We start from the raw sequence: 13020 nt of genomic DNA, 5'->3' as shown, positions 1-13020 counted from the left end.
TCTCTCTCTAAAGGTAGGCCAGGCCAGTGTGTGTATATAATGTAGTATTTAACTCTCTCTCTCTCTCTAAAGGTAGGCCAGGCCAGTGTGTGTATGTAATGTAGTATTTAACTCTCTCTCTCTCTAAAGGTAGGCCAGGCCAGTGTGGTGTATGTAATGTAGTATTTAACTCTCTCTCTCTCTAAAGGTAGGCCAGGCCAGTGTGTGTATGTAATGTAGTATTTAACTCTCTCTCTCTCTAAAGGTAGGCCAGGCCAGTGTGGTGTATGTAATGTAGTATTTAACTCTCTCTCTCTCTAAAGGTAGGCCAGGCCAGTGTGTGTATCCATGAATGTACGTCACTATGATGATGACCGACCAGCTGATGGACTTAGCTCCGCCTCCGCGGCTGAACGGGGAGCTGCCGCTGATGCAACACATGGTTAATGGAGACGCAGCGCAACAGGTTGGTAACACACACACACACACACATACACACACACTCACAATGTACCACAATGTACCAATGCCAAACGCAGTTCGGCTAGTGTAAAGAAGGTGTCCCGTTCAAGCCCTTCTCTGAGGGAAATCCTTAAGGAGCATTTTCATTGTAACACCCAATAAAGAAGGTTCCTACTAGAGATCATAGATGCCTGTCATACAGGCTGGTCAGATGACTATCTGCAGAAGACCCAGACACAGAGACGGGCTGTGTGTGTGTGTGTGTGTGTGTGTGTGTGTGTGTGTGTGTGTGTGTGTGTGTGTGTGTGTGTGTGTGTGTGTGTGTGTGTGTGTGTGTGTGTGTGTGTGTGTGTGTGTGTGTGTGTGTGTTGTCTACCTGTAGAGGAAAAAGCCCTCAGATAACAATTGAAGACATAACACATGAACATACAGACTGTTTGTTCGTCGATGTAGTACTGTATCACTAAAAACCTTGTGTGCATGTCTCTATGTGATGGGGCTCTTCTCTGTAAACCTGGGCCGCCCGCTAGTACGCGCCATGGTTCCCATAGCAACAACATCAGCAGCAGACAATGCAGGAAGTGTGTGTGTCCATTTGCGTGTGAGGGAAAGGGCGAGAGCAGCTTAACGTCGCTATGGGAAGACGCGGATTGAACAGGAGGGGATATGAACGGGCTGGGAGGAAGACACATCTGTAGCACGTATAGTGTGTGTTTGCGTTGTTTGTGTGTGTGTGGTGGGTTTGCGGGGTTTGTGTGTGTGTGGTGGGTTTACGGGGTTTGTGTGTGTGTGGTGGGTTTGTGGGGTTTGTGTGTGTGTGGTGGGTTTACGGGGTTTGTGTGTGTGTGTGGCGTGTATGAATGTGCCATGGCGGGACATGTGTTCCATGTCTACAGCCACAGTCTCAGCAACCTCCACATGGACACCATGACGGTAAGATGCTTCACACTCAAACAGCCCCCAAATATATGCAGTGGTCTTCAGTGTTTGAGGCCTGGGGGCTGTCAGAGTGTGTGTGTGTGTGTGTGTGTGTGTGTGTTTGTCCTGACTGAGTGTGAGTAACGTCTTCGTTTCCTTCTCATGTATGTCTGTGATCGATATGCTGTGTCTGAACCGGTCTGTTGTCGTTGTGTTTTGTCTGATCGGTCTCTCTGGTCTCGGCAGGTGATCCTGGTACAGGTGAATCCAGGGGAGACCTTCACCATCAGAGCGGAGGACGGCTCGCTGCAATGCATCCAGGGTAGGTCGCACGCTTATGACATCACAACCCTAAGCCCCAGTTACACCTGTCTCGTTTTGATGACCTCATCCCTGTTCTCTGTTGACATCACAACACTGTGCTTAGCTAGATGTGTGTGTGTGATATTCGATGGCTTGTGTTGTGTTTTAAACATACTGGTATATAACAAGCTATTATAGACCAGGGGGATTCCTGTAAGTCCAAGGGTGTGTCTCACTCTGATGACATCACAACAGAGTGAGATGTAAACCCCCCTCCCTGAATAGGGCCTTTGTCTTTCTCTTCTTTCCCCCACCCCCCACCTCTCTCTCTGATGAAGGGTCTCTTTCAGACAGTACAGTCTTGGCTCAGACAGCCCCCCTCCCCTACCCCCTCTATGTTATTCTAGCTAATTACCCCAACCCTCATCCTCCACCCAGTGTGTAATTCAATTAGGTCTCAGAGCTTTTGTCAGAGGCCAAAGAGACAGACAGACACCCAGACAGACAGGCAGGCAGGGAGAATATGTGGTTGTACTGCCAGAGTCTCTGAGTGGGTAGGACAGGTTTCCAGCCCAGTGTCAGGTACAGGTTGGGCCAGACAGCGTATGGGTTAAGGCACCTGCAGACTAGGTTCTGTTTGCTCCTAGCAGAACTTGGCTAGGCGAAAGCCAACGTCTGTGGTCGCATACTCCATTAATAACCTTTTACTGCAGTGGGCTGAATCAGGGTCACACAGAGTGTTTCTTGGTAGTCTTAAACAAATCTACTTTGAAACTAAAGTATACACCTTCACACACATGGTTGTGGGCTTAAAAAGAAGAAGACACCTGCACCATGTCAGATATAGAGTTGAAATGTGTTACATTTTGAGTTTGCATTTCAATATTACCCTTTATATACATGACAGAAGAATGAAATATACTACATGAACAAAAGTATGTGGACACCGAACATTGCTCGTCGAACATTCCAAACTCATGGGCATTAATATGGAGTTGGTCCCCCCTTTTGCTGCTATAACAGCCTCCACTCATCTGGGAAGGCTTTCCACTAGATGTTGGAACATTGCTGCGGGGACTTCCATTCAGGCACAAGAGCATTAGTGGTATCGGGTACTGATGTTGGGTGATTAGGCCTGGCTTGCAGTCGGCATTCCAGTTCATCCTTAAGGTGAGGTCAGGGCTCTTTGTAGGCCTGTCAAGTTCTTCCACAACGACCGATCTCGACAAACCATTTCTGTATGGACCTCGCTTTGTGCACAGGGACATTGTCATACTGAAACAGGAAAAGGCCTTCCCCAAACTGTTGCCATAAAGTTGGAAGCACAGAATCATCTAGAATGTCATTGTATGTTGTAGTGTTAAATTGTCCCTTCACTGGAACTAAGGGGCAGAACCATGAAAAACAGCCCCAGACCATTATTCCTCCTCCACCAAACGTTACAGTTGGCACTATGCTTTACAGTTGGCACTTTACAGTTGACACTACTTTGGGCAGGTAGCGTTCTGCTGGCATCCACCAAACCCAGATTTGTCCGTTGGACTGCCAGGTGGTGAAGCGTGATTCATCAATCCAGAGAACGCGTTTCCACTGCCCCAGAGTCCAATGGCGGCGAGCTTTACTCCACTCCAGCCGAGCAGCAAAGGACAGACGATTTTTACGCGCTACGCACTTCAGCACTCGGCGATCCCGTTCTGTGAGCTTGTGTGGCCTACCATTTCGCGGCTGAGCCGTTGTTGCTCCTAGACGTTTTCACTTTACAATAACAGCACTTACAGTTGACCGGGGCAGCTCTAGCAGGGTAGAAATTTGACGAACTGACTTGTTGGAAAGGTGGCATCCTATGACGGTGCCACGTTGAAAGTCACTGAGCTCTTCAGTAAGGCCATTCTACTATCAATGTTTGTCTATGGCAATTGCATGACTGTGTGCTCAATTTGATACACTTGTTAGCAACGGGTGTGGCTGAAATAGCCAAATCCACTAATTTGAAGGGTTGTCCACATACTTTTGTATATAGAGTATAGTGTATAACAAAACCATTTGACATAGCGACACATATTTATATATATTTTTTAAATATAATTTTGATTAATTGTGAAATGATGAAAAATATTAATAACATTCCACCCATGAGGCCACTAGATGGTGATTTGGTCATAAAATACATTTGCTTGAAAAAATTGAAAACATTTGTCAATAAGGTTTTTTGTCCCTCTCGAGACACTGTTGCGACAATGTAGCCAGTAACACTTCCTCAAAATAGTCAGAATTAATCTAAGATAAATCAATAAATCTGTAATACATTTTTGTGTTTTTACAGAGGTCTCAGTCGTGCAATTATTATAAAAATATTTTTTACCCCTTTTTCATGGTATCCCATTGGTAGTTACAGTCTTGTCTCATCGCTGCAACTCCCGTACGGACTCGGGAGAGGCGAAGGTCGAGAGCCGTGCGTCCTCCGAAACACGACCCAACCAAGCCGCACTGCTTCTGGAGACAATGCCCACTTAACCCGGAAGCCGGCCGCACCAATGTGTCGGAGGAAACACCGTACACCTGGCAACCGTGTCAGCGTGCACTGCGCCCCGCCCGCCACAGGAGTTGCTAGTGCACGATGGGACAAGTACATCCCTGCCTGCAAACCATCCCTTAACCCGGACGACGCTGAGCCAATTGTGCGCCGCCCCATGGGTCTCCTGGTCGTGGTCAGCTGCGACAGAGGCTGGACTCGAACCCAGAATCTCTAGACCACTGCGCCACTCGGGAGGCCCCAGTCATGCAATTTTACACCTAGCTTCTACACCTAAAACATTTGGTGCAATATTTCACAAGTGAACAAAATGTGCATGAAAACTATTCGTCTCACGTTGAATGACAACAAACACTTCATAGAAAAATCCATCCATAGTTCCCATCTCTACCGTTGACCAATCACAGACGAAGGGGCGTAGACTTCAGCTACTGAACTTCCACTTGCCTCGAGAGAAAAAGAACAGCGGGGGAAACTACTGCCGAACACAAGAACGAATAACAACTTCTCTAAATCTCCCCATAATATATGCAGGAGGTGTTTGGACTAGATAGCATGCGACAGGCTTTAGGGTTCGACAGTGTGTCTGTGTGTGTAGGGGGTGTTACTTTGCACACTCAGGTTGAGGAAGCAGACAGGAGAGGTCACTGGAGCAGACCCCCCACTACGACCACACACACACACACACACACACACACACACACACACACACACACACACACACACACACACACACACACACACACACACACACACACACACACACACACACACACACACACACTCAGGTCACTGGGTTTAGTGAGAGTTGGGGTGAAGCAGTGTGTTTGAAGACCATTTGAGCTGTTCTTTATAGAGTGTGATTACTGAGACCTCAGAGCAGTGTGTGTGTGTGTGTGTGTGTGTGTGTGTGTGTGTGTGTGTGTGTGTGTGTGTGTGCGTGCGTGCGTATTACAGAGACTGGAGTTTTATATAAAGTAACCTCTGTTTAACTGGAGTACTGTGGTACACACACCGCTCTGACTGCACCAGCCAATATACTGCACTGTCCAAAGACAGATTCTTCAAGACAGAGTCTCTATCTCACTCACTCGTTTCCCCTTGCTCTGTCTAGGGTTCAATACCGTTGACCGGTATCCCGGTACTTCCCAACCCAGCTCCTTCCTGTATTCTCGATAAAGATAATCATTTTTGATCCACTTAACTATTTCCCCTTACCTTCTCTCCCCTCTCCCTCTCTCCCTCCCTGAACGTTCTCACACTCACATCAAAGGCAGTGACTATAGAGTGTGTGTGAAAGCACCATGCTCTGGAATGTGTGTGCGTGCATGCATGTGTGCTTTTACCACAGCCATCCTAGAGCTGGCAGGATAATAGATTTATGTGTGTGACATCTGTAGGCTTTTGCTGTTGTATTGCTGTTACATGTATGGGTAATGTAGTGGGTAATGTACTTTAAAGTATTTCCTGAGCAGGACAGCTGTTGCAGTGTTGTAGTGTAGTTGAACTTATTTCCTGAGCATGGCGGCTGTTGCAGTGTGGGAAATGTAGTTTAAATTATTTCCCGAGTAGAGGGGTTGTTGCAGTGTGGGTAATGTAGTGTACAATATTTCCTGAGTAGAGCAGCTGTTGCAGTGTTGTAGTGTAGTTGAACTTATTTCCTGAGTAGAGCAGCTGTTGCATTGTGGGTAATGTAGTTTAAAGTATTTCCTGAGCAGCGTGGCTGTTGCAGTGTGGGTAATGTAGTTGAACTTATTTCCTGTGCAGAGCGCCTGTTGCAGTGTGGTTATAGTTTACTGTATTTCCTGAGCAGGGCGGCTGTTGTGGCCCCTTCCACTGGCCCCATTGATGTGGTCTCTTATCCAGTTGTGTGTGTGTCTGTCTGTGTGTGTGTGTGTGTGTCTCTGTGTGTGTGTGTGTGTGCCATCTGCTCAAAGTCAAGAAACTCTTTGATTCTCTCTCACCGACACGTGAGACCTTTCCCATATCTCTCTTTCTCTATCTTTCTCTAAGCCAGTTCTATGTAACATATAGTATGTTGTACTGTAGTTATCCTGCACACAAAACTGGTTGCAGTCAATGAATCAGGTTGTATTCTGGTTGCAAAAGGACGTTTTGTCCACATCTTTTTAGAACCAGAAAAATACATCTTTATCTGATTTAAATGACCAGATAAGTTAAAGATGACATCATAGTCATCATGTTGTCATGTTGTCTTTACCTGGTTTAGTTGTAATCTGGTTCAATGTCAACTTCTCATCCAGGAAACACATTTACACCCAGGGAGCTTGGGTGGGCTCAGTGTTGGGTGGGCTCAGTGTTGGGTGGGCTCAGTGTTGGGTGGGCTTAGTGTTGGGTGGGCTTAGTGTTGGGTGGGCTTAGTGTTGGGTGGGCTCAGTGTTGGGTGGGCTCAGTGTTGGGTGGGCTCAGTGTTGGGTGGGCTCAGTGTTGGGTGGGCTTAGTGTTGGGTGGGCTCAGTGTTGGGTGGGCTCAGTGTTGGGTGGGCTCAGTGTTGGGTGGGCTCAGTGTTGGGTGGGCTCAGTGTTGGGTGTGCTCAGTGTTGGGTGGGCTTAGTGTTGGGTGAGCTTAGTGTTGGGTGGGCTTAGTGTTGGGTGGGCTTAGTGTTGGGTGAGCTTAGTGTTGGGTGGGCTTAGTGTTGGGTGGGCTCAGTGTTGGGTGGGCTCAGTGTTGGGTAAGCTTAGTGTTGGGTGGGCTTAGTGTTGGGTGAGCTTAGTGTTGGGTGGGCTTAGTGTTGGGTGGGCTTAGTGTTGGGTGAGCTTAGTGTTGGGTGGGCTTAGTGTTGGGTAAGCTTAGTGTTGGGTGGGCTTAGTGTTGGGTGAGCTTAGTGTTGGGTGGGCTTAGTGTTGGGTGAGCTTAGTGTTGGGTGGGCTTAGTGTGTGTGTGTGTGTGTGTGTGTGTGTGTGTGTGTGTGTGTGTGTGTGTGTGTGTGTGTGTGTGTGTGTGTGTGTGTGTGTGTGTGTGTGTGTGTGTGTGTAGTGCGTTGGGTTCCACTAGGTTTGGGAAAGCTGTCACTACGAGAATGAAAACCTCTCCAGGTGGTGTGTAATGGTATTTGGGCCCACAGGGAATGGAGTGTCTGAGTTCGTGTGGTTCTGTTTGCATGATGTTTGGAGACAACTAAATGAGAAAACAAAAAGATAATTACTTGACACATTGGAAAGAATTAACAAAAAACAGAGCAAACTAGAATGCTTTTTGGCCCTAAACAGAGAGTACACAGTGGCAGAATACCTGACCACTGTGATTGACCCAAACCTAAGGTAAGCTTTGACTATGTACAGACTCCATGTACAGACAGCCTTGCTATTGAGAAAGGCCATCGTAGGCAGACCTGGCTCTCAAGAGAAGACAGGCTATGTGCACACTGCCCACAAAATGAGGTGGAAACTCAGCTGCACTTCCTAACATCCTGCCCAATGTGATGTGTGCAATCACAGCAGCAAGATTTATGACCTTTTGTCACAAGAAAAGGGCAACCAGTGAAGAACAAACATCATTGTAAATACAACCCATATTTATGTTTATTTATTTTCCCTTTTGTACTTTAACCATTTGCACATCATTATAACACTGTATATAGACATAATATGACATTTGACATGTCTTTATTATTTTGGAACTTCTGTGGGTGTAATGTTTACTGTTCATTTTTATTGTTTATTTCACTTTTGTTTCTTATCTCTACTTCACTTGCTTTGGCAATGTTAACATATGTTTCCCATGCCAATAAAGCCCTTGAATTGAATTGGAGAGAGAGAGAGGAGAGACCACATTCTGGGTGAACCCACTTCCTCTCTCTCTGACCCCTGCGTCCCCTGTCCTGTACAGTTGGTTTGGTCTGCCAGTTCACTGAAGCCTGAAACTCTTCGGACCACTTCAGGCAAAATGGGGGGGAAACAAACCTTTGCTCTATCTGTGTGTGTTTGCTACTGAGAGAGTGCTTTTCCAGATTTGGAATTCTTGGCTTCCTGGAAGCTCAGGGATCAACTGGAGCAGTCCTCCCGCCATCCCTCTCTTCTCACTCTTCTTTTTCTCTTCCTCCATCCCTCTCTTCTCACTCTTCTTCCTCTCTTCCTCCATCCCTCTCTTCTCACTCTTCTTCCTCTCTTCCTCCATCCCTCTCTTCTTTTCTTCCTCTCTTTCTCCATCCCTCTCTTCTCACTCTTCTTCCTCTCTTCCTCCATCCCTCTCTTCTCGCTCTTCTTTTTCTCTTCCTCCATCCCTCTCTTCTCGCTCTTCTTTTTCTCTTCCTCCATCCCTCTCTTCTCGCTATTCCTCCTCTCTTCCTCCATCCCTCTCTTCTAGCTCTTCTTTTCTTCCTCTCTTTCTCCATCCCTCTCTTCTCACTCTTCTTCCTCTCTTCCTCCATCCCTCTCTTCTCGCTCTTCTTTTTCTCTTCCTCCATCCCTCTCTTCTCGCTCTTCTTTTTCTCTTTCTCCATCCCTCTATCTGTCTGTCTGAAAACTTCATCCCTCTCTTCTCGCTCTCGCTTTTCTTCCTCTCTTTCTCCATCCCTCTCTTCTCGCTCTTCTTTTTCTCTTCCTCCATCCCTCTCTTCTCGCTCTTCTTCCTCTCTTCCTCATCCCTCTCTTCTCACTCTTCTTTTTCTCTTCCTCCATCCCTCTCTTCTCGCTCTTCTTCCTCTCTTCCTCCATCCCTCTCTTCTTTTCTTCCTCTCTTTCTCCATCCCTCTCTTCTCACTCTTCTTTTTCTCTTCCTCCATCCCTCTCTTCTCGCTATTCTTCCTCTCTTCCTCCATCCCTCTCTTCTCGCTCTTCTTTTCTTCCTCTCTTTCTCCATCCCTCTCTTCTCACTCTTCTTTTTCTCTTCCTCCATCCCTCTCTTCTCGCTCTTCTTTTTCTCTTCCTCCATCCCTCTCTTCTCGCTCTTCTTTTTCTCTTCCTCCATCCCTCTCTTCTCGCTCTTCTTTTTCTCTTCCTCCATCCCTCTATCCGTCTGTCTGAAAACTTCATCCCTCTTTCCTTCCTTTTTCTCTGTCTCTTGCTGTCCCACTCTCATCATACCTGGTGTACTTTTCCCTTCAACATCAGCTACTTATGCTTCTTTGTCTTCTCTTTCGTTCCTTCTTTCTGGCTTGTATTTGTATCAGTTCCAGGGGAAAGCCCTTTTCCTTCTGCTCAGCTGTGATATGCTTAGAGATGAAAGAGGCGGCTGTGATAGGCTTAGAGATGAAAGAGGCGGCTGTGATAGGCTCAGAGATGACAGAGGCAGCTGTGATAGGCTCAGAGATGACAGAGGCAGCTGTGATAGGCTCAGAGATGACAGAGGCAGCTGTGATAGGCTCAGAGATGACAGAGGCAGCTGTGATAGGCTCAGAGATGTAAGAGGAAGCTGTGATAGGCTCAGAGATGAAAGAGGCAGCTGTGATAGGCTCAGAGATGACAGAGGCAGCTGTGATAGGCTCAGAGATGTAAGAGGCAGCTGTGATAGGCTCAGAGATGAAAGAGGCAGCTGTGATAGGCTCAGAGATGAAAGTGGCAGCTGTGATAGGCTTAGAGATGAAAGAGACAGGAAGTCAGGGTCTGGGGCGGGGCTTAGCCTTGGGGAGCGAGGGGTGAGAGGAGAGACTGGAAAGAAAAGGAGAGGAAGAGAGGGACCAAGAATTGTGTGTGTGATATAGAGATAGATAGAACATGGTTAAATGTAATGTCTTGCATTCTCTCTTCTTCTTTTTCTCTTCTTCCCTTTTCCACGTCCCTACTTTTTGTCTGATAAGCCAAAAGCCCCGGGACAGCACACACACACACACACACACACACACACACACACACACTGGAATGTTGAGTGTGGAAAGTCCCTGCTAATTTAGAATTTCCAGTATTCTTTCCACTGACATTCTAAAGAACCTTCTCTCCTTCGTCTCTCCTTACTTCTCTCCCTCCTTCCCTCCATCTCTCTCTCTCTCCTTCCCTTGGTCTCTCTCTCTTTCTACCTCTGTCTCGCTCTGTCTCTCTATATCCCTCCCTCCCTCCCTCCCTCCCTCCCTCCCTCCCTCCCTCCCTCCCTCCCTCCCTCCCTGTCTGTCTGTCTGTCTGTCTGTCTGTCTGTCTGTCTGTCTGTCTGTCTCTCTGTGATGTACACAAACACCCTGCTGTTCAGACCGTGACTCACACAGCAGGAATTTCCCAGATGAAAATGTGGAGAGAGAGGGAGGAGGAAGGGAGAGAGAGAGGGAGGAGGAAGGGAGAGAGAGAGGGAGGGAGGAAGAGTCTGCTAACATCTATGGAAGAGAGAGAGCGAGAGAAAGTTCCTAATAACCTTTATTGAACACCAACTCATTTCTTCACTGAAGGATATCAGGTGAGACAGGGCTTAGGTTTAGGGAGAGGGAGAGGGAGAGAGGAGAAAGTGGAACAGAAAGAGAGATGGTGGGAGGATGGGAGGAGAGCAGGAAATGGTTATGAGACTACCAGTCTGTTTACACACCAACAGCTGTTGCACCTCTTCACTCTCTCGCTGTGAGTGTGTGTATTCATACATTGGGAACAGTGAGTCATCAGGATCTCGGTTATTAGATCGAGACGGCTTCCCTTCCTCCCTACCCCTCCCTCCACCTTTATTTCTCTCCCTCTCCCCAAACTTAAGCCCTGTTCCCCTCTCTCTCTCTCTCTCTCTCTCTCTCTCTCTCTCTCTCTCTCTCTCTCCCCCTCCCTCCCTCCTCTCTTCTACATTTCCAGTTCATATTCACCACCATATTTCCAGATGAAATCAGTTTAGAAAACGTGTGTGCGTCACAGGAGGCTGCTGGCGGGAGGACGGCTCATAATGGAATGGCATCGAACACGTGGATGCATGGACATGTATTTCATACCATTCCACTCCAGCCATTACCACAAGCCCATCCTCCCCAATTAAGGTGCCACCAACCTCCTGTGGTGTGAGTGTTATGGTATTGGTAATTTAGCCTTGCTCCAGACATGACGTTAGCTTGCTTGGATCACAACCAGCAGCAGAACTAGGCCACCCCATCAAACACAGCCATGGGAGAGGAGAGGGCAGTCAGGAAGTCTGGCTAAGCTAACGCTAGGCTATTTCTATACATGCTTTGCTAATGCTAGGCTAAAGGCCGACTTGCTCTGGAATGTCAATCATAAGTTATGATGCTGCGTTTGTGGTGGAAGTACTTTGTATGTACTTCCTGCTTCACTGATCCTCACTGCCCTCATCCATCATGGCTACCAGACTTGTGACTGTGTGTGGCATCAGATTTGTCTCTCCACCCCAGACTGTCTGCTCTCTGCTATTTCAGATGTACTGTCTCCCACAGTTCCTGCATCGTCTCTCTCGCTCTCTCTCTCTCTCTCTCGCTCTCTCTCTCTCTCTCTGTTTCTCTCTCTCTCTGTTCTCTCTTTTTAGCAATCTCTCCCTCTCTCATTCTGTCTATCTCTCACTGTAAAACTTCACTCCCATCCTGCACATTGTTCCTGTAATTTACTTCCATGTTGGGAACTGTTAAAGTGTGTGCTGGACTTAATGTTGTGTGTGTGTTGGGCTTCAGGCAGAGGAAACTGTAGTGGGAGTGTCTGTTCTCAGAGCTCTGGAGAGATACCATTACCTCTGTAACACACACACACTGCTAAACAAATGCATAATACCCAGGCAGTGCCACATCATTACTGACCCGAACACACACACACACACACACACACACACACACACACACACACACACACACACACACACACACACACACACACACACACACACACACACACACACACACTAGATATCCCATCAGAGCCCCTAGAAGCAGCCGCCGGATCTGGACGGTTTGTGTGTGTGTGTATGTGTGTATGTGCAAGGGTTTGTGTGTGTGTTAAGGTTGGGTGGTATACCGTATATACCGTAATTTTTTTGTATGATTTTCCAATACTGTCAAGCCTTTTTTTAAATATAATCCATTCGAATATTATAACTTTTTAAATAACTGCAGGCAACTTGCACACTAGATAATAGATCAAGTAGATCACGTTTCGCCTGTTAGGTTATTTTTCATTATGAAGCTTACCGGTACTAGTTTCTCAAAACAGCATGTTTGAGCTAGTCACACGTGTTTTTTTACAAAAAAGCATAACGAGGTGAGTCACTCCTGCAGCGCAACTTAATAAGTGAGGTGATAAAGTTACATGAAATTAATATTTGCCAGATATCTATTGTTTAACTATCTAAGATGTACCAAACATATCTCTGAGTACAGAGGGGCTAACGTTAGCTTGCAAGATCAATTGTCTTGGCAACAGCAGCAGAGACAATCCACTCCTGAATGAAGATTCCTGCTGTCTAATGTTTGTTTTGTGCTGCAAACTGTGTTTTGAGATACAGTACTTGCATTTTTATTTATTTTATCCTTTTCCTAGGCAAGTCAGTTAAGAACAAATTCTTATTTACAATGACGGACTAGGAACAGTGGGTTAATTGCCTTGTTCAGGGGCAGAACGACAGATTTTTACCTTGTCAGCTCGGGGATTCGATCTAGCAACCTTTACGGTTACTGGCCCAACGCTCTAACCACTAGGCTACCTGCCGCCCCATAAGTTCATGTGCTGGGTTTTCTGTCTTTAGTAAATGTTCGCATGCGCTTCTTAGCATTTACCTGGCATCCGCTATGGGATTTCCTTTGTACTTGTTAGCATTTACCTGGCATCCGCTATGGGAGTTCCTTTGTACTTGTTAGCATTTACCTAGCATCCGCTATGGGAGTTCCTTTGTACTTGTTAGCATTTACCTAGCATCCGCTATGGGAGTTCCTTTGTACTTGTTAGCATTTACCTAGCATCCGCTAT

The 13020-nt window shown here is 46.8% G+C and overlaps 1 protein-coding gene across 3 annotated transcripts in view; it reads left to right on the top strand.

Moving 5' to 3' along the window:
• Positions 1-13020, top strand: part of LOC139532353 (fibronectin type III domain-containing protein 3B-like) — a 121427-nt gene that overhangs the window by 30176 nt on the left and 78231 nt on the right. The window contains exons 2-3 of one of the 3 annotated variants that reach the window (XM_071329820.1): positions 303-445; positions 1606-1681. In XM_071329820.1, the coding sequence (XP_071185921.1) occupies positions 332-445; positions 1606-1681 (190 nt within the window). In that variant the 5' untranslated portion in view covers positions 303-331. Of the gene's footprint in view, positions 1-302; positions 446-976; positions 1375-1605; positions 1682-13020 lie in introns of those variants that run through there. The other 2 variants (XM_071329821.1, XM_071329819.1) reach the window with 2 other exon arrangements.

The sequence above is a fragment of the Salvelinus alpinus genome, chromosome 10, assembly GCF_045679555.1.
Source record: "Salvelinus alpinus chromosome 10, SLU_Salpinus.1, whole genome shotgun sequence".
Classification (NCBI taxonomy): Eukaryota; Metazoa; Chordata; class Actinopteri; order Salmoniformes; family Salmonidae; genus Salvelinus; species Salvelinus alpinus.
This window is presented reverse-complemented; position numbering and strand designations above follow the sequence as displayed.